This window comes from Acanthopagrus latus, chromosome 14 (assembly GCF_904848185.1).
Source record: "Acanthopagrus latus isolate v.2019 chromosome 14, fAcaLat1.1, whole genome shotgun sequence".
NCBI lineage: Eukaryota > Metazoa > Chordata > Actinopteri > Spariformes > Sparidae > Acanthopagrus > Acanthopagrus latus.
Window position 1 is genome coordinate 1245413 of NC_051052.1, and position 25558 is coordinate 1270970.

Genomic DNA, 25558 nt, shown 5'->3' on the forward strand with positions numbered 1-25558 from the left:
TTACTGTAGCTCTGTGTAGTATTACTGTAGCTCTGTGTAGTATTACTGTAGTTCTGTGTAGTTATCAGTGTAGTTCTGTGTAGTATTATTGTAGTTCTGTGTAGTATTAGTGTAGCTCTGTGTAGTATTACTGTAGTTCTGTGTAGTTATTACTGTAGCTCTGTGTAGTATTACTGTAGTTCTGTGTAGTATTATTGTAGTTCTGTGTAGTATTACTGTAGTTCTGTGTAGTATTACTGTAGTTCTGTGTAGTATTACTGTAGTTCTGTGTAGTTATTACTGTAGCTCTGTGTAGTATTACTGTAGTTCTGTGTAGTATTACTGTAGTTCTGTGTAGTTATTACTGTAGCTCTGTGTAGTATTACTGTAGTTCTGTGTAGTTATTACTGTAGCTCTGTGTAGTATTACTGTAGTTCTGTGTAGTATTATTGTAGTTCTGTGTAGTTATTACTGTAGCTCTGTGTAGTATTACTGTAGTTCTGTGTAGTTATTACTGTAGCTCTGTGTAGTATTACTGTAGCTCTGTGTAGTATTACTGTAGCTCTGTGTAGTATTACTGTAGTTCTGTGTAGTATTACTGTAGTTCTGTGTAGTTATTACTGTAGCTCTGTCAGATCCAGAGTATTTTGACTATAGATTTCTCAAAGAGGGATTATTTGAATTTCCTCAAAAGTTTGACAGAGTTTTGATATTCATCACCAATTTTTCTTTACTTTTCACTGGCTGTAATATCACATTCAGTGATTTTACTTCATCTATAGATATTTGTATTGTGTTGACTTCTTGATTTTCCATTTTTTTTAATTGGGTTTTTTATTGGGTTCAGGACATTTGTAAGTTACATCCTGAAATGGCTTGGTATGTGATGCCATTAATCAGATGCAGCACCAGCTAGATTAGACTGTGCATGTGGGCTCATCTCTACACACAGCAGTGGGCCTGGAACATAACTCTTGGGGATGGGCTGATCTCTCTCCTTGTGTGCACTTGTTCAGGGTTAGAGGTGTTCAGATGTATGTGGGGACATTTATGAGCTGCTGTTTTAGAGATCTCCCCAGAGAACCCAGGTCACTGCCCACAAAAGCAATGACATGATTGATTATCAAATGATCAAATATGTTATGCTGTTCTTAAATGGGGGATACAAATTAAGTTGATTTCAGCTCTGTAAAGCTGCATTTAATGATATTCAGGGCCACTTTGGGGTAGCAGACCAGCTGAAAACACATTGTTAGACATTTGAACGCCTCATAAAGTGGCTGTTAATTTACACATCCATCAGACCGAGAGCAACATCATCAGCCTCCTGAGCTAAATATCTCTCTGTAGCTGCTAAGTGATTCACTATATTCACCAGCCAATTGGTTAGTGTTTAGCTTTTAGTTACTGAAATCAGTCTCCTGCAGCTGCTGAAAATCCCGTTTGTGACTGTAGAGTTAGCCGACCAAAAATCAAACAAACAATGAGCTATAAGAGGCCAAAATGCTCCAAAGAGCTGAGAGGAACTATGGAGTTGGTGATGATTTTCTGTGGATTTGTCACCATAAGCAACACATTTCACTGTACACACAGTAATTTCATCTATAAATAACATAATGATAATAATAGTTGAATACATTTAAGAGTTTTAAACCAAAATAAGACAACTATGCATTTCTCCTTTCCCATCAATATCATTGATTATAATTGCTTATGTGAATCCAAACATCCACAATAACAAAAACTGACTGTGAAGCTTCAACCATTGGCTTTCTTAAAAACAGTCAAATATTGACTTTCTAGGTCAGAAAGCCATGACAGGCAAGAAAAAGGGAACAAAAATCAATGCAGCTTTACTCTGTTTCCAAAAAGTGGGAATAAAGGGAATAGCTCTGGTTTAGAATAGTATGTAAAAGAAGATCAAAACAAGCTGATTCTTTACACTGCTCTCTATATTCAAACAAAGCTGTCAGCATAGCCACTATAACAGCTCTTTTGAGCTTCAAAACAAATTAAATCAAATTACACTGTTTAGTTACTATTGATCTTGTAATTAGCTGAGTAGCTATCTGGCCTTTGAGGCCCTGAAGGATTAAGGCCAATACCTGCTGTTTAGTGATTACAGTCCGGTAAATCTGCATTAAAGACTTGAACATAAAAGCACATATGCATGTCCTACATAGCAAAGTCTTCACACTGAAAACCTCAGGCCATCCACAATCTATTTTCCAGTATGCAGGCGGTTGAGGGAGGAATGAGTTCTTAAATTAGCTGTGGAGAGGTACCAGGAGATCAGTGGGAGTTTTACTGCTGAGTCAGTGGTGCTGATACAAGTACAGATGAATGCTAAGGTCAGCAGGCCCAACATATATTTTTCACAACACCATTTCTGCACCACACATGGAGCACCGATTAACAACCTCATCAGGAGATATATACAACAAATGGCTACTGAGAAATCAGGTAAAGTTATTATATAACAACTTGTTCATGTGGAGCTGGTTTATAACATTGCCAACATGGCCCATACTAGGGCTGGGTCTTACAGTAATCTTAGGGTGATAGTATGATGATATTATGTTTTACAAAATAACATTGTCCAAGTCATTATACAAAATAAAGAGTCATTAAAAACTAAGAATGTAAATCAAAGTTGGTGCAACACATGTGATGACTTTGACTTACTGTCTGTAGGTCAAAGTAAGGCTATGTTTTTACCTTTGTCAATTTGTTGGTTGGTTTGTCAGCAGGATTAAACACAAATTACCAAATGGATTACCATGAAACTTGGATGCAGGATGGGTCTCAGCCCAGGTTAGACCCCATTAACTTTTGGTGCATACATAGACCTTGATGAGCAAATCAGGTGTATTTAGTTGGTTGGTATATGTGAGTGAGTACAAAAGGGGACTGTGGAGGTATGCACTGTAACAAGTGTTTTTTACTTTACATAATGTAATAGTAAACCAAATATACAATGATAGTTTTTCTTTAAAATTACGCTTGAAAAAGTAGTGCTGGACAGCTGACATCAAATACTTCATTTTTTTGGATAGACTTATATAACAACGGCTTCTACAGCACAAGTTGAATGATGGGTTGTTTGTACAGCTTGTATAACTGTTTGCAAAAAAATCCTTATACCAAAACAACTGAACAGTTCAATTCTTTAAATTTCCAAAAAAGACATATATCAATGTTTCCATAACAACACAACCACTGCAGTGTACAGCAGCCCACGTAGTAGACCTCATTATTCTCCAGCAAGTTAGTTACATGTTTACTAAGAAACGACTTGCTAAGGTTTAGGCAGAAAAAAGACTTTGCTTTAGAAAGGACCACCATGGTTTCAGGTCCATTCACTATGTTACTTCTGTCACAAACCAAATCATTTCAGTTAAATTTTCAATTCAACAGGCTTAATTGGTATCACATTTTTATATGTGTTTCCGAAGCACTGTTAGGATTAAGAAAATCAAGGAGGGAAATTAGCTTTGAGTTAGGCCATTCCCCAAATGGTTTAACATTTAAGTGTATGGCCACCAGAAAGGAAATTTCTTGGGGAACACTTCTGCTCAGTTTCTACACAACATTCTACTTAAAGGACACACTATTTCATGCATTTTCCCTGAACTTGGCTGTTGGATGGATATTGAAAACTTCAATATCCACCGTCCCGGTGTCCTTGAATGCCAAGTGATCAACTCAAAAGCATTTCTGTCAAATGAAGTTGAACTTATGAAAAAGCAAGAAATGATGTCTCATGCACTCAGAAGACTGCAATACAGCTAAGTGTTCTTAATTCAAGGACAGGTAGTTGGTAGGTTGTACTGCCAAAGTATCATCCGCTATCAGTTCTGTTGATGGTGGAGAATTGAGGGCAGGCATGACATCATAATATAGTGCAGGGTGTTGTCATGGTGACCCTCTTACATCATTTGGGTGAATACATGTTGCATGTCAATTGCAGGAGCAGGACAGGTTTCAATTAGGTTGATTCTGTGATCAGCTTTCTTTTTGATAAGGTTATAAGAACAGTATCCTGAAAAAAAAATCACACATTATACCATATTAATGCTCTGAAAATTCTCCCAGCAGATGTGGGTAATTTAGAATGACAATATTTTATTTAATAAAAATCAAATGACTACCTTCTGATATCCACAACACCCGTGTTAAGTTTAATGTGAAAGGCTGAATGATACAATTTTTATGATTCAACCCACTTTAGACTGTCAACTCTCTGCTGATAACCTAGAGACAGTCTACAGAGCTAACTCTCATCTGCAAAGCCTTCCATCATCACTCCTCTACACAGTCATGTTTTATGTCCTTCCTCTTGTTAGTCTCTGCAGTATTTGCTGCTTACATTTTTGACATTTAGAAAAGCAAATGGTGACCAGGAAGTTACATCATGGCCAACAAGCAACTGACTTCATAGGTAAATATGTTATTTCTTTGTATTGGGTTGCACAGAAAGTAGGTTTTGGAAAAGCTGTAGCTGAGCGATTTCACTGCTGCAGCCAACACAGCTGTTACTTAATGGTACCTTAATCTTTCTAGTTTTTTTTTCATAGTTTCCATTTTCACAGAACAGTCCAGTGGTTGGCTCATGGTTAATCTACCTTGTCTGTCTGAGTGGAGTAAAGAAAAGGCAGCCACCACATGTTCCTGTAGCTTTAATGAGAGTGCTAACAACTTTCTCTGTCTTAATAAAAGCTTGCAACATCACCTGTGGACAGGCTGGACAACTGTCTTCAGCATGAGTGGGCAGCAGTGCTTTTATGTCTAATGTCTTAATGCCGCAGAAGTTGAAGTGTTGATTACACAACGACACAATGTGAACGTATTGGACAATCATGCAGATTTTTTTTTCTTAGAGCCCTGAAGTTAGTGCTGTAGCAAAGTCATGAACTTGTTAAAGTCAGAAGGACAGTATGACCCCATCTTACATACCATTCTCTATTACAGTCACTGACATCTACCTTGAAGGGTTTGTTTAACACAACATAAGCGGTGTACCTCTGGACTCTTTACTGGACCCCCTTCTATTTATCATTTACCTCCTACCTCTTGGCGTCGACAGTACACCATCTCAGAAATGTTACTCGGTCTCCATACTTTTGTCTACAAAATATTAATTATCTTCGCCCATTACAGTACACACCACTGTCATCCTCATTCACTTCCTGATTGCATCCTATATTGACTGATGCAACATTTTTCTATTTGGTCTCCCTCTCAAGTGTCTTCATAAACTTCAGAGAGGCCAGAACTCAGCCTGTATTGTTACCAGACCTCCCCCGACAGAGCCTGTCACTCAAGCTCTTCAGAAGCTTCACTGGTTCCCTGTTAAGTGTCACATTGGTTTTAAGATTCTGCTTCTCACCTTCAAGACCCTTCATAACCTAGTTGCTCTTTGTCACCCTCTTGCACTCTCAGATACTTTTCTGTCATCCACCTCACTGAAACATCTGGCCGATTAAATACCTGGAACTCTCTACCACAAGACATTGGCAATATTGTTTCTCTCTCAACCTTCAAATCATCGATGTTGAAAATATGTCTGCATAAAAAGTTAAAGAAATGTTAACAGCCATTAGTGAGTGAAAATGAAGAGATGAACAAACAGACTTTAGCAGCTCCCCCCCATACAGTGTAATGAATGCCTCTCAAGCGGGTGTTGTTTTACATGTTACTCTCTTGTCATGTGTGAGATATGCACATTTGTGGGATGTTCTTTTTTGTAGTCCAGGGATTGTTTTGCCCAGAGTTAAGACTCACAGGCCCATACTACACAAATAAGTGTCTGCTGCTCCATTCCTTTCATAGCCCATCAGTAGGGAGAAAGACCATTTTGATTTTAAGAAAAAAAAAAAAATTGGCATCAATCAGTCAGTTTTTGGGCATGTTGCTTGTGTTTTCACTTTTTTACTGTACACTGAACACTGAGGTTATTTTTCATCTGTGGTATCAGCAAACTTTCTTGGATGCCTCTTGCCATTGCTGGTTAATTTAGAATGCATCACCATTGGTGCACTGGCGAGGGAAGGTTTAAAGCTTGGTATACTGCAAAATACTACAAAGAGATTTACCTAGTGCAGATAGGCCTAATGAGCTAAATTCATTATTCTAAGGGCTTGAATGTGACAGATGATCATTTATATGTTAAACTCCTACGCTAAGTCCTTAAGGGGTACCAGTATTGCAGTACAGGCATATGACTTCTTACCAAACAAGAAACTTTGTGAAGAAAAACCTGTGCAGTGGCAAAGACAGCTTATGGCATGGTACGGTATATCTAAGTGACCACTTTCAAATGAGTTTTCCCACCTGGGAGAGACCAGCGTGATGGAAAAGCTTCTGTTTACAGGAGTGTTGTGCCTGAGGCTGCAGGATGCTATGTGGGTTACACTCCCAGTGTCAGTGTGCGGGGTCGGTTCCAGCTCACCAGCTTTGTGGAAAGACTTCATCACACCAGTGATGGGCAATTATTGCTTATGTCAATCAAAATGATATCAAGCCAATTCCCTGTTCGCTGATAAGATTTTTTTTCCCCATGCTTGCCTATAACTCTACTCTCTCTGCCTCAATTTCTGTTGTCGCTCACATCAACACAGATTATTGAGGGCAAATGGTAGATAACAAAGATAAAACAATGAAAGTGGAAGCTGTAAGATAAGCTGTAAAATAGGTTCCTTTGACGCAATTGTCAAAGTGTCATCTGCTCTTAAAGGGTGATATTTAACTGTGTGATCACACCAGAAGGTGTGAGGAACAGAAGTGGCTGGCAGCCTTTCATTTCAGTGAGCCTGGGTGATGATAAGCAGCAGCAGTCACCACGGCAGCAGGAAGGACTGAACCGTCACTGCCCAGAACAACGACCTGATTTCAAACCGAGGTTAAATTTAATTAATCAAAACACGCTGATGCAGCTCCCCATTTCAGTTAAGGATTTTACTTTCCTCCCACTGAAACTCTGTAGAAATGATTAAATGTAGAATCAGTTTCACCAGTTTGAGTAATTTTTACTATAAAAATGTGCATAGCTTACTTTGTATCTCTAAAAGTATAGTCAACCTGTACTATGAGCTAAAATTTGTCTGTGATGTATAGTCATCATTTTATTTGCAAGGATCAGCAAAAAAAAACATATACAAAACATTATACCACCTGCTTAATATTGTGCAGGTTCCCATTTTACAACCAAACCTGAACTTTTGAATGGATTCTTTGGGTCCTGCAAGTTGGAGGGTGGGGTCTGCATGGAATGGACTTCTGGTATTACATTGTAACAGGATGATCAGCATTACTCACATCACTTGCCAGTGGTTGATTGGTGTATATCTTTAGGGTGGTTAATGTGTGCATGTGGCTTTGGAATAACAGAAGCTTAACAGATGCTGTGTTATTGAGTGGAGATAACAAAATCGGTCACTTTCAGCAAAATTATGAAGACAGCATGTGTGGTAACATTCCCTGCCCATGATTTATGAAACATTAATGATCAGAATATGAAAGGATTAAAGGCAGGGAGATAATTTATGTCTTTGTATTCGCAACTGTCTGTTATAGTGGAACCTGCCAGTGAAACTGTATGGAGGTGTCCAAATGTGAAACAAGTTGTTCCTGTAAGTGCTTACATATACATTTTAGTTAAATCAATGAATTAGTACATCAGAGTATATGTACTGCAGAGAGAACAACAAACACACTGAGAGAGATGCAAATGTCTGCACGATAAACTCATGAGTCTTGCTTCCTTCTTAAACAAAATCCCTCTGTGCACTTCTGACCTCTCAGACACACTACATCAAGACCAGTGTTTACTATCCATAGAATTGGATAGAATAGAATATTTTGTGTAATACCAGGTTTCAGCACCTGTCTCTAGTGGATAAACTTTTCTCATTTGTCACTGAGACAGCTCAGATGTCTAAGCTGACCTCAGTCTTACTCTTGTACTCCATTACTCTCTAAAACAACCCAGTGTCTAGTAATAATTCAACTTCCTACATACGTCCACCAGAACAATATTTTTGATGCCACTAGTCTACTCTGAAGACAGCTCACTCAACTGAGGCTGCCTTCCTTGCCATCACAGAGGAACACTTTGAGAGCAGCCTCTTTTTCCTCACATCACATTCCATCGAATTCTTGGAGAGATACTGGAGATGCAGTGGGATGCGGTGAAGAGGAGGCAATGTTGTTGACAACAACATACTTTTGCTTTAAGATTTGATCAGATAGCTCAAGTGGAGTTCATTAGTGCCCAACAAAGACTGCAATTGTTGTACTATGTAGGTTGGAGGTTTGACTGCGTGACTGAGAACAGGTGGTTCCACCAATGAGCAGAGGTGAGTGTGAGTGTTTGAAGAATAAAAGAACCATGTTCAGTGCTGATGTTAGTGCAACGTGAAAAATGTTAATAATAACGGATTTTGTGTACTCTGTTCTTATTCTTTGTCATATTTATGTACATTGCCAATAATCTAAGCAGTATGTAGATTAGGATTGGGAACCTATCATATTTTAACTGATATTGCTACCGATATCGGCACCTGTAATAGGATACTGTTACCTTACAGTACCTTTGTCAGTACCTTAATCTATCTCCTTTGAGCTTGCAGTAGCAGCTCAGTGTTGAAGCTGATAGAGTTGATTATGTGAAGACAGCAGTATAGGAAATACTGTATATGCCTGTAAATATGAGCAGTAATTTTGAATGGAAAGAAATTGAGAAAAGAATATTTACAAATACTTTTATGGTGGTAAGGTCGTTAATGGGCCTATTATATGTCAGCATCAAGCCAGAAGAACATGCTGTTGGTAGCAGGTTGGAAAGAAATTTTAGATGCACTCTTTATACAAGCATTCAGGTAGCAAACATTTGGAACCTATTGATTTCACATGAACTAGTTCTTGGTGGTACAGACATAATTCTGTCCAAGTTCGGTACCCAAACCTAATGTATAATGTGCATAAGTGTCAGTGATTTAGCTACTTTAGCCCCATTTGTCAATATTTGTTCACATTATAGCAGATTGGTTCCATTAAAAGTAAAATATTGCAATGCAGAGAACAGAATTATCTTCCTAAAAAGTGTGGGTTACACTGGACTTCAAAATAATGTATCATATGTGTGTGATCAGATTCAACTGAAGTTATGAAAGAGTAAAAAGGTTGACACAATTGTGTCAATCAGGTGTAAGGTTTTTTAAAGTACCATATTGGCCTCTATTGTCTGTGTGTCACAGTCTAGTCTTTTAAAAAGTGTAAGGCAATGCAAGTAAACATATCTGAGATATATGTGTCTGTACATAGTTCTGCAGAAAAACAGATGGTGAAAACAGATGGACCTGGGTTCTACAACCCCTGAGAGACGTTTAAGAAAGAATGAATTCAATTGCACGATAACACACTGTTCAATCTCCTCCCTACCTCTACATTAAACACCTGACCTCTACCTGTCTGCCCTCTACTAGCTGGTACACTTCCTCACAGGCCTCAAATTTGTCAGAGTGGCAAGGGTCGTGGATTGTATTGCCTGGAGGGCATACTATATGGGAAAAAGGCTAAAATGAAATATTAGGCCTTCAGTCAAGCTCTAATTTCCCTGGGGCTCCACACCGAACCCAAGAATATCTGCTGATTAGAATTGGAGGGTTAACTCTAATAAATTCCAGACAGGCACCAGTAATTTCTGACAATGGATGGATAAATGGCATACGTCACTAAAAACATAGTCAGTGGTGAGGGAGGAAAAGTGGAACACGTTCATTTCACCTTCCTGAGTGCTACCAGGGTCATATGGAACTCACAGGAGAGAGGCTGACAGAACAGGCCTGGTGGCAAACAGCCAAATAATCCATAAAATAGACCTAGCAATTAACTGACAATGTGACCAAGCCAACTAACAAATAAGGGTTTTTTGTTCTGCCAATGATTACACTAGATACAAAAGTTTGGTCAGACCACATTTAACATCCTAGGATTAGTGCCAACTATTGTGGGTATGTCAAATTGATATATACTCAATAATCATCCAAGAAAAGTAAAGAAAATCAGATTAGAATACTGTAATAAATAGAGTGTAATAGGATTGATCAGAATACATTGTAAATTCTCATACATTGTCATTTCTTTGGTTTAACTGCAGAGACAACCTGGTCTTTATTGAAAACAGGCCTATACCAGAAACAAGCTGTTTGTCTGAAAGCGTTTTAAATAGTTCTGACACCTGTGCACTGAGGTTGAGTGTTGAGGTGGCTGGACGGACATTTCAAACTAAAGCCTTTTTGCAGCTCACACCAAAACCCACCCTGGTTTGTGGACTTTCAAGTCTGGGGTTCTCGACTGCGGACATCTTTGAGTTCTTTGGACAGTCCATACTTGGACAAGTGGAGTTGGGGAGAATATCCTGACTGGATCTGAATGATTTGAAATCGAGTACACAGCCATGGTTGTGATGTTGTAATCACATGGTAGCCATGCCTTAAAAAGTACCCTGCTTTTTCATCTGTTTAACTCTAAATCGGACCACAATTTACAAGTGAACATCAAATTGTATTTAAGAATACTTGAAACGAGATGATTGGACTATGAACTCATTAAGAAACTATTTACTGTCAAGCGAGAGTTGAATAAGAAGTCAGCTCATTTTCTCATAAGCTTTACATACAATCACTCTTATGGCATATTTTATACATGCATTTCTACGAATCAGTGGCTCACATGGTCATGGCATAATGCTTTGCTTGTTAGCATCTGCAGGAGGTGATGTTTTTAGCAGACAGTCACTTGTATGTGCAAACAAAAGAGAGGTGACTGGAATTCATAAAATAAGTGTTTCTATTAAAATAACAGGTGCAGCTGAGTGGAGAGTAAGACATGCTGACTTTGCAGCACTGGTAAATCTATTTTCTTCCAATGATTAAACCACCTGGACCTTATTAGGGGCTGACTTTTGTTAGTACTGGCTACTTTCATTTGAGACTAGGCCATTACTAAAATACTGATCTTATTTCAGAATCTATAGCCGTTTCTACCAAATATATATACCCTGATGATCACAATTAAGGATACATTTTGGTTGCCGTGAGCAGGGCAGCACTGACAGCATGTAAACTCCTTGACATGCATCAATACATACCGTCTTTGAATAAATTTGCATCCTCTCATCTCTCATATGCTGCTGGCTCGTATGAGCTTGATAAAGTTAATGACTAGATGAAATCAGAGCTGTGCTGGTGGAATCATGACACTGTGGGAACTCTCTCAACTATCTTTATAAGCTTGTGTAGCAGCTGGTAATTTAAAGCCCCCCACACACCACCCAGACGTCCAACTGCCTTATCCGACCACTCTCCGACAATTCTGTTGCCTCTCGTCTGACCCGTTTGGCAGAAAAGCTGCATTGAACACACCGCTTCGACGTGCTGCCTACTGCACAGTAGCGTGTACATTCTGCACTTGCGCGAGATGCAATAAGTGGGTGGCTCTAGTGTTAAAGACATTGGACTAGAGGTTTATGCACGTAACTCTTTTTACTTTCGATCTAAACGAAACTTAACTATTTCAGATAAAAACAGCTGCATACTAATCATGCAGCGAGGCATTACCAAACGAACACAGATTAATTCGTCCTGAACGGACAAAACAGCTAGTCTCATGTCAGCACTCCAAAACCTGAAAACAAGAAATGACGGCACGGAGTGCGTAAGAAACCAATGCGCACACAGTATTCCGCCCCTCCCACACACTGTGCTGATTCGCTAGCACACCGCCAATCAGAGATTCCAATGGCTCAGATGACCGACAGCCAACCTCCTCAGACATTGCATGCTGAGTCAGAGCAGACAACATCAGAACAGCCCTGAATGCTTCTGACGCAGCTGAACACACTGAACAGAAATGTTCCCAACCTCGTCTGAGTCTCTCCAAACACTTCAGGCGTCCAACGGCTGGGCCGATGTGTTCCTGCCTTAAGAAAGCTAAAGCATGAGAGTAACATTAACGGTGTGTATCCAAGTGGACTGTTGTAATGCCTTAAACATGATGGTGGTAAACAGTAAAGCCATACTGATAGCAAAGGGAGTGTGTGGTAGAGGTGCTGCATCGCAGTCAACTGCTAATTAAGATTGATCCAAACCCCTGCTAGCTGCACTGCACTATAGGACAGCACTACCCATAAATCTTTGAAGTGACTCACCACTGCCTCCATCCCTCCTACTGCCTACGTGCCTTCCTCAATCTTTATGTTTTCCTATTTTCCCTACCTCCCCTCTCATCTCCTCCCAGTCTCCCATGATTACACTCACAGAACAGAGGACTGTTTGTCCTCTCTCATGCTACTGAGGTCTGACTATGCTCAAAAGAAGTCTTACTGACACCATTTTTTCACCCCGAATCAAATTTGATGGGGCTGTGTCCAGCAATATTCATGAGGGTCAGGTTATGCTTGATCAGAAGCAGCTCATGTAACATGCTGTCTGCCTGTGTTTGAAGATAAAAAGGATTTATAGCTGTTTCCATCAGCCATGCTGAAAGGCAGAGTGAAGAGTCATATGACATATTTTCAGTCTCTCAGGGAAAGCATTCAGTATTGCATGCCATTGTTTGTAGGGAAAGTGCCACAAAGGGTTACATAACAGTTGTGTAACAATTGTATAGTTGTGTATGCATTAGCCAGGTGTACAGATGTGTGAAAGTAGCCAAGGTTTTATCTTCTCTTTCAATTTTCAGACAACTACTTTGTTACCTTTCACGAGTAGAAGGTGAGACTTTGTCAAGCTCATTCATCCCATCGAGAATACAAAGATATGAAATAACACATCAGATGGACGGACAGAGATTCTCTGTTTTATAGTTAGATTATCCCACGTAGCACATTTGAGTGTTTTAAAATAAATGAGGTCAAAATTAAAGATCATGATCAAAGTACACCCCGTCATTCAATGCAAGTTGCAACTCAAACAGCAATAACAAACAGCTGTAGGTGCTGGTTCATGAAAAGACGGAGAACTACTCCTCCAGGCTCATCGCAGGATCACCACCTGTGTGAGACCCAGCTTCTATTCAGCTGATCCCAACCACGTATCGATTCAACAAGAACAATCCCACATGATGAGTCATGGTAGTGATTTTCTCCACATGAGCGATGAATCAGCCATTGCTGGAGATTGTGTGGGAACAGAAAAGATTACAAAGACCGACAGGACAGAGGTCTGCTATGGTAGACCTTTTCTCTGACTCTGTGCTGCTGTCACTGGGCAATGGAGGGGAAAATCATTCAAAGCCACAGGGATGCAGCTCACAATAATCTTGATTATTCTACTGTTCATATTTCCAATCAATAGAACTGCTGTAAATCTAATATACAAGAAACAAACGCTGTGTCCAGCAAATATCTAGATGCTGCTTTAAAAGCTTTCAGCAAGATTAAACTAAAGTTTTACAGGAAATTGTCATTTAAATTAAGCCAATTACAGATTTCACTACTTATCACCCCCTCTACAAAGCCATATTAGACAGTCCCATGGATAATATGCATGTGCATACAGTGACGTTGCACAGAGTTTGAAATAGAAAATGTGTTACCTTTGAATTTGTGGAAGACAGCCCAGAGTTCAGCAATGTCAGTGGCAAACGTGATGTCTGTGTCCAGGACGATGACCCTTTGCAGGTCAGACGGCAGCGTCTTGGTGAGCACAAGCTTCATCAGGCCATAGATTCCAGAGTAATGTTTGTTGGGGATCCATGACACCTCAGACTGAAACACCACATCAAAGCAAAGTTGGAATCTTTTGCTGTTAAACTGACTGAAAATAAAATAAAATGGTTTACAAAGCTCACAACCTCTCCATAGAATTACAGAGGGTGAAAGTCAGATCATTAGGCAGTGCAGTATAGCAAGTGTAGCTGAATGCAGCTCTGATTGTTTCTAAGCAAAGATGGGAGTTGTTGAGCTGTGTTCTTCACCTTCAGCTCATCTGCATCATAGAAGTTGACCCTGACGGCAGGAACCATCCAGGTATGGAACAGAGAGGACAGGATCTGCTGAGCGATGGAGTCTGTGATGAAATGGAAATGGAGTGGGTTCCGCCTGTGGACACACACACACACACACACACACACACACACACACACACACACACACACACACACACACACACACACACACACACACACACACAAACTTTAAAATGCATCAATAGCATCAATAGAAGTTCATTACTACAACAATGTCTGTATCAAATGGGCATAATGTGTCCAAACACTGGCATGTACCAAAAGGGCCACAGTCACACATGTACCAAATCAACTGTGGCGAATATTTTTCTCCCTCTCACTCGAGTGATGGGGCAAATAAAACATCCAGATCTGGTGGCGAAGCAACTTCACATCTTGGCTTCACATGGAGTTCAACATGGTGAACTGTGACCCCTCAAATGGACTAAAATCCAGCAAACTGAGTTCAGTCAGTCATCCCCTTGCTTTTACATATATGTGTCCATGACCCTTTTACATTCCTGGATGAGCAGGATGCTTCTCGTCTGTCTGCAGCCTGTGTGTCTGTTTGTGTGTCTCTCTCTGTTTAAATACACACAACTGACAAATATGAGGAACAACCGCATATAAACAAATAAATGCATAAAAACATAATCAACTTGTTTCATTATCCCCACATATGGCAAACAAGTGCCTGAATGGTAAGTGCAGATGCAAGAGGACTGGAGCTTGTGCTGCGGCGAGGTCTGTCATAACAGACCAATAGGTTAAAGTGGGTGTTTAAAGGAAGCAAGCAGCACTTTAGGACAGGAAATTGTTCTGCTGCTTGTGACAGGAACCGGTACCCAAGAGAAAGTCACAGTATATAAAATGTAGAAGTGCCGGTACACCATACTGCTAAGTACTAGTCCACCTCAAGCACTGATTTACATTCCTCAAAGTATGATTATCAATATTTTGTAAAAGTTCCAAAACTCTATCTATTATTAGGTATTTTACAGGCCACTATAAATATAATTTTTAAACAACATTCAATGCAAGTTGCAACTCAAACAGCAATAACAAACAGCTGTAGGTGCTGGTTCATGAAAAGACGGAGAACTACTCATCGCAGGAACACCACCTGTGTGAGACCCAGCTTCTATTCAGCTGATCCCAACCACGTATCGATTCAACAAGATTTTTTAAACAAGGCCCAATGTTGACTTGTAAAATTGATGTGACCGTATGTAAATGTATGACCACCACGTAGACTCATTCTAATCTACTCACATTTCTTGCTTTTGTTTTTGCTTTGATTTTTAGAGAAGCAACATATTCTCAATGGAAATATACTAACACTTAAGCAAAAACTGCAGGACTAACCACCCTACATCCATAGTTCCATCTGCTCATGAAGACTGTGCGTTACGACTGAACGCTCCAGTTCAGGAGAGTAATTGGGACTTGAGAAGATATTGTTTCAAGTCAGTTTAAGTAAACATGTGTATGCAGTCAGTCTTAAGGCTGGTAAAGCAGACACAGCATAGTGAGGATGATTCATCAGACACGACGACTAAAGCTTCTTCCAGAGAAGTCTGTATACTTTTTATTCTGCATTAGCTCACACACATAGAAGAGGGGTGTGTGTGCAAAATAGGTATACAAGACTTCCAAATCAGGTCAAGAGATAGTGACACTGAGCTGAGGATGTGAGCACCCTGGGGTGTCTGTGCTGAATGGCTTTAGGAATGAATGTGTCAGCTGCACTTGTTCAATAAGTACTGTGGGCTGGAAGCTGTCAAAATGTATCGGAACTCTGGTTCCATACAAGCTGTCAGCAGCAGCAGCGCAAATAGAAATGCTCTTCACATCCTCTGGACAAACAGCAACAAGCCTTTCACTGGATGCTTGGGATTATACCGATAAGGAAGCAAATATGTCAAGTACATGCTGATTATCATAGCTCAGCTCACACTAATCGAATTATCTAATCTTCATGATGCAATATTAATATCTTGTTCCTGTAAGGACTTTCACTGATAAAGATTTATTGTGTTTGCATCTACTCAGAGAGCAGTGAAAGATTACTCTGAACCTGAGCTTTCACATTCATGTAAAGAGGACGTAAGGCGGCTGTGGCTCAGGTGTAGAGTCAGCGTCTTGTTATCGGAAGGGTTATGATTTCACTGGTCTGCATACTGAAGTGTCTTTGGGCAAGATACTGAATCCCAAACTGCTCCTGATGTGCTGGTCAGCACCTTGCATGGCTGCCACACCATAAGTGTATGTATGAATTACTGTAAGTGGCTTTGGACAAAAGCGCCTGCTACATGCCCTAAATGTCAGTTACTTCCACCCTGTGTTGAGTATGGCTTAAACTTCTCTCTCACAATAATGATTCCAATTCCCAAAGGCTCAATTAAATTCCCCTACCCATGGTTTCCAAGTTTCCCCTTGCTCCTCAGAACAGAGTTACAAGACGTAGTGATTGAAATCTCTCTCAGAATCCTTGGTTTGCAGTGTGCCTCTGAAAAAACTCTGCCTGCGGAGTCACGTAGTCCTAACACCTGTTGATGAGGACATGCTCATCATGGCCTTCCAACACCACCCAACTTTCAACATTTTCATTCACTGTTGTCAGTCAGAGCCTTCCAGAACAATCCAAATGATTCCTCAGCTGTTAATTCCTGTCCAGCTAAGTTTACGCAACTTAAGCCTCATGGTTAAGGTCAGGGAAAGATTGCGTCAAAAAAATCATATCATAATTATTCCGACATATACTACAATTTCTATATGATTCCTATGAATGATTATTTTTGCATTTCAATTTTCATTTTCACTGAAAAAACTATTGAAATCATGCTGATGTTTCAGCTGCAGTGGTCTGTACCAAACAAACATTGGTGAGCAACATAACAGTAGGTCAGGAGATCTCTGCAGCACAACAGTTATGCATTATAATGCTGGTTGTCACTCAGTTTACCTTTATCAAAAAAAAATCCTAATGTACATTATCCTTAATGTAGTTTCAATAATATTGTGATTAATTTTGCAGTTGTAGTAGCCATGACTAAAAGAAACCATTGTTCGCTTTTGAGATGAGAATTGTCTCCCCAGTGTCACACATGCTAAGTGTGCCCAACCTTCCACTCAGAACAAAGTTTGGAGGCATCTAAACTGTTGTGTTTGAAAGAGGGCAGTTATCATGTATACAGCCACAAAAAATACACATAGGTCATTTCAAGCTTTTAAACAGATGAGTGGTGCTGTTGTTTTTCTGGTGACGACAGTCTGGGATTATCCTGATGGGGCAACCACAGCTGCTGCTGGACAGCTCAGAATGATGAGAGGCCCCACTGTCTGACTGAGTGCAGCAGAAAGAGGCCATGCTTCAGCTGGAACAGCATCTCTCACTCTCCATCTCTGAGGCAAGAGATGAACGGGCAGCTAAAATTTGATTTACGGTGTCGGCTAAATAACATATCGCTCCTGAAAAAGAACTGACAGTATAGTAGAGTAACTATAGCATATCTCAGATAAATCTTGTTTCACAGAGAATTTATAGCAGCTTGGATATTTCATCACAAATTGACAATATATGGATGAAATACAGCTGGAGAGCTGGTTTGATAAAAGCTGCTGGTCAGTTTATCACAGGGTCAGGTGCTGTTTGACAATCAATGTCTGAGCACGTCCTTTCACGCATTCAGCAGAATGCCTCACACTATCAGATGACAGTCCAACAAGCTGACCTCTCAGGCATCTGCCTGTTCACATATTTGTCACTCAATGGCAAAACCACAGTGAGTCAACATTTAACATCGCCCCTGATTAAACATGGGCTGCTGCAGGGGTTAGCATATTAGCTATGCTGCAGGTGGCCTGTCCCCATCAAAAAAGGCCATTTCTGCACAAACATCAACCTTCATTTGATGAATGAGGGGGAATCTGTAAACTCTACCCTGCTGAATGATTCATCATTTAGGTAGGTGCCATCTATCGTTCTCCAGACTGCTTTATATTTCGAGCACTGCTCTGTGACCCTAATCTGAAAGAACTGTGAAGCGGGGGTCTTATGTCTGTCCTGCAAATCTCATCATACCTTATCATTTATTTAACACATTAACATTTCAAAATGTATTATAAATTGTAAAACTGCAGATAAAACTTAATTTTGAGTGGTGCTATATATTGGCAGTGACTGAAAGAAGTTCACTGCAACTTCAAAAAAGACATTGAAAGCAAATTACAAATGTTAATTATCAATTTTGACAACATGTAGATAGCACTCAGAAGAAAAACATCCTTCTAGAGGATCTAAACAGTGCTTAACATCACTCTTACTCTTTTTGTTGCCATGGTTGTCAACTCATGAAATCATTGAAACTGGTCAATGTACCCTCAGTTTATGTTTATGTCATGGATTACTACTGCACATGCACTAAAAGGTGACCTCTTTCAAATTCCACATAATTTACAAAGAAGCAAACAAGACTGTCATGGTTTACAAAATAGAGGGTAACAGCTGAATGGGTAAAGCAAACTGCATAAGTCTGAGCAGATCTCACACAAATTACAATGTCAATGTACACCTATGGTCTTTAGTGTTTAGTAGATGATGTTCATGGCATTTGCGCATGGCTTACCTCCTATCTGTTAAAGCTATGTTAATCCTCACATGGTAATAACAAACTGGAAACTATTGCTAGGAAGGGGGTCAGTTACAAATTTGGCAGAGTAAGTTCTTTAGGTATTTGTTCTTCCAGGTTTTTTTTAATAATTATTTTTTATTTTCAATAACAAAACAAGAGTTAAGATGCAAAATTGAAGATAATGTAGGCTGCAACTGGGGCAAATTATCAACATTGCAAGTTTTAAAGCAAAACAGACATTTCAAAATGTAAAGAAATTGGAAGCAAGAATAAGGAAATAAGAAAGTGAGTTTTATCTAACAAGGTCCCTAGAATCGCAACAAAAACTGCTGCTGATTAGAGCAAAATATAACGAATGATCTGCATCAAAAGCGATGGCCAGCCTGCTGTGACTTACACAAACATTCAACAATCAGGGTGAAAAACCTGGAAAAGTGCTGGCATAGCATCTCAAGCAGCTACAGAGCGAAACATCTATCACCTCATTGCAGAATGACCAAGGAAAAACCATCATTTATGAAGGACTCTATAGTTCAGAAATAATTCATGCCAATTTAGAACAAAAAGTTTTTTTTCTTTGTGAGAATAATTATACCCAATATACCAGAAACCCTTAGGGCTGATTTGGAGACAGAAAAACAGCAGAGGAATAATCAGCAGCAATTGATAGTATTAAAGCCCAGGGCCTTATGGTCTTCCAATTGAAATCTATAAGCGATTCAAAATTAAATTGCAGACTCCACTTATAGAAATGTTTATAGAGTCCATTCAAAATTATATTTTGCCATCATCTTTCAGAGGAGCAGAAATCATTCTGCACCCGAAGCCAGGTAAACCAAATAATAAATGTAAGAACTTAAGGCCAATCAGTCATTTAAAGACAAATTTAAAACACTCCCTGCTAAAATACTACTTCACCAAGGAGGATTGAAGAAATAATATCCAAGATAATTGGGAGGGATCAGAATGGTTTCATTTTGACCACGCTTCCATAATGTCAGAAGGATTTTGAATATTCTTCATGACCAAAAAAGACACCAGATACTACCCTGCTGTCACTGAACACTGAAAAAGGCTTTGACAGAGTTGAATGGTCCTGATGTTTGAGATTCTAGCATCCTTTGGCTTTGGAGAAAGTTTTGTAATTGGATAATAATACTCTATAAGGAACAGATATTTTGACTAAAAATTATATTTAAAAAACTTTATCACATTAATTTCTAACATTAATCGAGTGTGTAGATAGGGGGACCCTCTGTCACCATTGCTGTTCATTATGGCAATTGAACCTTTGGCAGTTGCTGTAAGCCCAGAGGAAAATTTTACTGCTCAAAGCTCCTTTACGGCTATGGAGCCGTAAAGGAGCTCAATGAGAGTTCTCATTTCAGTCTCATTGTAGTCTTTTTTGGTCTCAAACATTTCTCTTTGTTTCTCCTAAAATTCCTTAGGAGGAATAGGTGAGACTTGAGACTTTACCGCTTAAACCTTGCTCCTCTCCAGCACTGGGGAGACATTCTGATACTTCACTGAGAGCTTGATGAGATCTCCTTTGAAACTTACAGGGAGCCCAAGTTGAGATTTTCTGCACCTGTTTCTCAGGAGAAATCAGCCACAGCCTCACTTTGGTCTCACACAGATCTCATAGTTGTCTAGGAGAAATGAATGAGACACTACTGAGATCTCTTTTCCAATTTTCATTTCCTCTGGGAGGTCACATGCTAACCTTTTTTGAGATAACTGTGGGACGGATGGAGCACCATCTGACTTTATATGCACATGATGTAATTGTTTTCCCCAAAAATACCAATGAATCCAACCCTGCCTTGCTGGACTTGATTCAAGAATTTGGTAAGATCTGTGGTTGTAAGATTAACAACCTAAAACATCAATTATGTTATCAAACCAAGAAGAGGGAAGATCCACCAGAACTATCTGCACCACTTCACTTATTTAGGCATACAAATTGTACTAATGCTCAATAATTATATAGAGGCTAATTACAGACAGGTTGTGCAAGAGGTTTTTAAATTTGTTTCACTGATGGGCAGCTTTACCAATGAGGAAAATAAATACTCTCAAGATGAATGTACTTCCTAAGCTGTTGTATTTGTTTCAAAATTCTGCCCTATGATAGAGGGGGGCTTAAATGCCCGAAGCCGCTGTGGTACTATTGGGCTGCACAGTTAAGAATGTTGATGTTCTATCACTCAGAGGAGAACGTGCTTCTGTGGACAGAGATGGAAAGTTAAATGCTTAAGCTGCCTTTGGCCATTTACCTGTTCTCAGCTAATATAAAAAAAAACTCAAAAAGAACACAAAGAATCCTATGGCTAGAACATGATTAGTGTGTGGCTCCAAGTTAGGAAATACCTTAAAGAAGCGGACTGTCTCTCATAATTTAGTCCAATATGGAGAAAAGATTTCTTCCTCCATGAAGAGGAGAGGGCTTTTTTTTTTTTTTTTTTTACATTTGGGCTGAACAGGGTCTACAAAAAATAGGAGATCTTTACAGTCCTGACGGTAAACATCTGATGTCATCTGACGAAACTGCTATCAAATACGGCATAGCTCGCTGCCAGTTCTTTAAATATTTACAACTGAAAGATTTCATAAGAACACAACAAGACCAATCACTGTCTATTCCTATCCTGTCCATATTTGAAGAAATGATGGTGAGGGATTGCCAGGGAAGGGGCTTAATCTCCAAAATACAAAGTGAACTGGTTGGGGAATCCTCAGAAATATCAGTAAATAAGCTCAGGGCATGGAGAGTGGACTCACAGGGGAACATCACTGCCGAAGAGTGGGAGAGGGCTTGTGCCAAAGCACAGTCACAAACAGTGAACACGCCTTAAACTTCTGCAGTACAACTGGTTAATGCATACATATATGACGCCAGATAAACCCAATAACTGTAACAGTGCTATACCAGATGTTTGCATTAAATGTGAAAGGGAAATGGGCACAATCTTTCACTGTTTGTGGCAATTTTCTCAAATAAAGTCAATCTAGGAAGAAGTGAAGCAGTGCATTAAGGGTATATAAGCCACAGAAATACCTTTATCTACCAAGCTGACTGCAATATAAGAAGTAGACGACTAGTTCTAGAAATTTGCCTGTTGCTGGCCAAAATTGTCATTGCAGTAACTTGGGAGGAGGTGGATAGGCCAAGGATGGGTAAATGGATTTCAGAACTAACAACTACACTGCCACTGGAAAAGATCACATCAGGGGTAAGCAATCAGCCTTCTACAACATTGGGCCCCTTCAGGGATTGTCTAGCAAATAAAGACTTAACACATATAATGGGAGCACTTGGGGATGATCAATAAGTAGCCCGCTACAGTTCACCTGGACAGGATGTTGTCCTCAACCAGCATATGTGTACTGTATTAATGTGAGTGTGTGTCAGTACAGTGCTTCTTCTCGTTTTACTTATTGTGTATGTATTTGTTTCTCTTTTTTTCTCTTTTTTTTCTGCAATTTACTTTATTCATCAGGGTTTTTTTTCCTGTACTTTAGTCAATCTTAATTACTTATCTATAGGTTGGGAGGGGGAGACGGGTGTGTATGATATGGTTTGAGTGTGGAAGTATTTTGTTCTGATGGTTATGTGTGTTAAACTGTTTTAAAAATAAAAATATTGTTTGAGAATTAAAAAAATATATATATTTACATATATAATGCTACTATTTTAAGGCCAAATCAGCCTTAGTCTTAACACACATACACACACACACACACAAAATAAAAAAAAAAATTACAGGAAGCGACATACATAACTTCACAAATCATGTCCAAACTGTGTTCTGCTTTGTGTATCTGTTTCAGCATTACTGGCCCGGGGGACATGACTACTTGTTGTACATTTAGTTATATGTGTGATATGTGTTTGATATTTTACATTACACATTTGTTTGATATGTTATAAGTTCTCACATCCTCACATCCTCCATTCTCGGGCAATTTGACTGAACAAACTTCTCAACCTAGTTGCCATGCATTTCTCTTTTGGGGATGTCAGTTTAGGAGGAATATGACATTATACCAGCAGAGAATAACAGAGAATAAGTCCAGCTGATTCTATCAGTATCTGTATAAACTCTGTGTGTCCTGTTTTAAATGAATTGTGAGAAAAGGGGCTGTGATTTTCTATACAGATAGCTGCAGCTTATCTCAAAGAGTAGAATCTTTACTTTTAAACAAAACCTTGTTACAATGTATTCTTATCTGAACCACTCACACACATAGGCAAACTATCAACATTACCAGTGATCGCTCTGTGATTTTGTTATATGGTGCTATCAGGGAGAACAACTTTTTTTTTTTTTTTTTTTTTTTTACATTTATTTTTGGCCTTTTTATGGCTTTATTGATAATACAGCTGAAGAGTGTGACAGGAAACAGGTCCGCTGCAGAGCCTCGGCACATGGGACTGCCGCTATACCAAGTGAGCTAAACAGCACCCCAGGGAGAACAACTTTAACCTGATTGAAGAGGAAATGTGCTGCTTAAGCATCTGGTCATAAAAAAGAAAATGACTGACATTGGCTGCAGATGTGTCTGCCAGCAGCACTTACAAGTAAGTTTCTAATGGTATAAAATGGAATTAACATTGCACATATGATTAATTCACCTGAACCTCCGGAGCTAATTAGGAAGTAGAGCTGTGAGAAGCTGTGATGCTGAATACACACTGACTGATAACTAATGTGTTCCCCTCCTCCAGCACAATCAAACAATCATAACTCATGTTTACATGAGACTAATGGCACAAACAGAACATCAGGTGATGTTTCATGCTATTCAACAATTAGGTGTTCACATTATGAGAGTGCTGGTTTTGATGCCGTTTAATCCTTCTGGTCTGAATGGTGATTCATTTTATCAGCCCTGCCTTCTATTCTAAAGCAATGCTTCAGAAGATTCACAAAAGAAGCATCTCTCATTTAGTTGACATAAGATTGTTTCCAAACTCCAGGTTAGTATATGGTGTGTGCTGATATGAAACCTGTTATTGTATTATTATAGTGTCAAATAAGAAATCTGTTTAATTTACAACTGTTAAATTCACAGTAAAGTTTACAGTTTGAGTGAACTGCTGTCATTTAAAGTGTACCGTTAAACTCTAAAATATCTTTCCTATCTCACATGTTTTAGTCACAACGCTTCGATAACTCCATTTGTGGGAGCATTGCCGTTGTTTTGCTCAGCAAGATCGGCATTGATAGTGCTCTAGTTTGGCCACATTGTTGTATTATTTATACATAATACTGTCTGGGTGACTGAAATGAACCTTCAAACACAAAGCCAATGTTAGTCTTTGTTTGAGGTTAAGTTAAATTAAACTCATTTAATGATATAACATTTTCTAATGGATATGTATTATCAAATATTTCAAGATGATGGTTAGGCCCTAGGGGAGGGGGAATAAAACAGGAATGGGGGGGGGAGGGATATGGTGAGATAAAGGTCAGGCACAGCGGGAGGGGTGTGGTGAGGGTTGGGTATAGAGGTAAGTGTGATGGGTAGAGGAAAGGTTTACTTTCCTCCACTACTTAAGTCCAGCCCACAGCCTTACCATTACCTATCATATGATTCAGTCATGAATAATAATTTATTTAAGGGTTAAGATAAAAGAAATACTTTGTCTGTGACTATTTCAGATATATGCTTAACATTTGTATCTCATTGTATGTAAATGTTATTTCTGAGACCAGTTTTGTGTAAGAAGAATAAGAAGTAAAAAACAAAGAGAATTGCTGTACCTGTGGAAAAGGACAGATTTAACCAGCGTCACCACGTCTCGACTCGCGTTGTATCCTGCACACACGATGGCCACGTGGATGGTCTGTGGAGATCATGAGGAGAGGGAAGTAGCAGAGTGAAGGATTATACAAAAGGCTACAGATAACCGAAAGTAATCCTGCACATCACTGAGGAGGAACATTTTGACAGATTTGAGTTTGCTGAGAAGAATAACAAGAACAGAATTATTAGATACATAACACAAAGTACTGCTTGCCTTCAATGAAGAGTGCAGTGTTTATAGCAAATCATGCAGTGGAACATGAATTCATTTCAAAGTATCAAGGAAACATCTCCTGCAATCAGCAGCTTATGGTCTGTTGCCCTGCAGCCACATATCTTCAGTATTTTTTCCTCCAAACACTAACTCCTACCAGGTTGAAAAGTTCCCCCAAATATTAAGAATGGATTATTATCTGTTCACCTCCATGCCACTGGAATGTCAAGTTTAGTTTCTTTGTCCACAAAAATATTTCTGGAGCCTGGAAACATAAAAACAGCACTGAGGTAGCTGGGGACTTATAGGGGCACTGTGTAGGTTTGAGGGAGAAATTCATACATAATGAGGTAATAATATAAACATGTTTATTTTCCATAAGTGAATAAACAAGCTGTTCTAAGGGGAGAATAAGGTCCACCGATAAATGAGTCAGAGGATGACGCAGTGTAGGCTCAACATGTGTGGAAGTAAATAGAGGCTAGAAATCCAGGAGACAAAATGGAGAGAGGTCTTCAGTAATTACTTTTGATAGGGCAGTTTGTAATTGTTTTTAGCATGTCAGCTAGCACTGGCCATGTAATATTACTCAAAATCCTTTATGGAAACACAGCTACTGAAGGTCCAGGTCAAGCAGTTTAGGGAGCCATTTTATTCATTTAGTTCATATTAGATTTATTTTGTTGTTGCTTTTTACATTTTCAAATACGTCTCCAACTGTATCAGTTAGTAAGGAGGAATGCTACAGTGCTGTTTAGCTGTGAAGTTCCAGAAGAAATGCCAAAACGTTAATAGTCTACAGCCCAGATCTGCTTGTCTAACTGTTCATTAACACAACAAGTTTCCAGTTTGGCTAATTTCTGCATCATGTCTTTTTGCAGCACTGTACTGCGGTCTTTTGGAGGCATTA

The 25558-nt window shown here is 39.3% G+C and overlaps 1 protein-coding gene across 2 annotated transcripts in view; it reads right to left on the reverse strand.

Annotated features, from left to right (window-relative positions):
• The window catches only part of large1 (LARGE xylosyl- and glucuronyltransferase 1), a 108797-nt gene that overhangs the window by 35066 nt on the left and 48173 nt on the right, over nucleotides 1-25558 (reverse strand). For both annotated transcript variants that reach the window (XM_037122363.1, XM_037122362.1), the window contains 3 exons: nucleotides 24392-24474; nucleotides 13960-14083; nucleotides 13579-13750 (listed from right to left, as the gene is read on the reverse strand). In XM_037122363.1, coding sequence (XP_036978258.1) covers nucleotides 13579-13750; nucleotides 13960-14083; nucleotides 24392-24474 — 379 coding nt within the window. The remainder of the gene's footprint in view (nucleotides 1-13578; nucleotides 13751-13959; nucleotides 14084-24391; nucleotides 24475-25558) is intronic.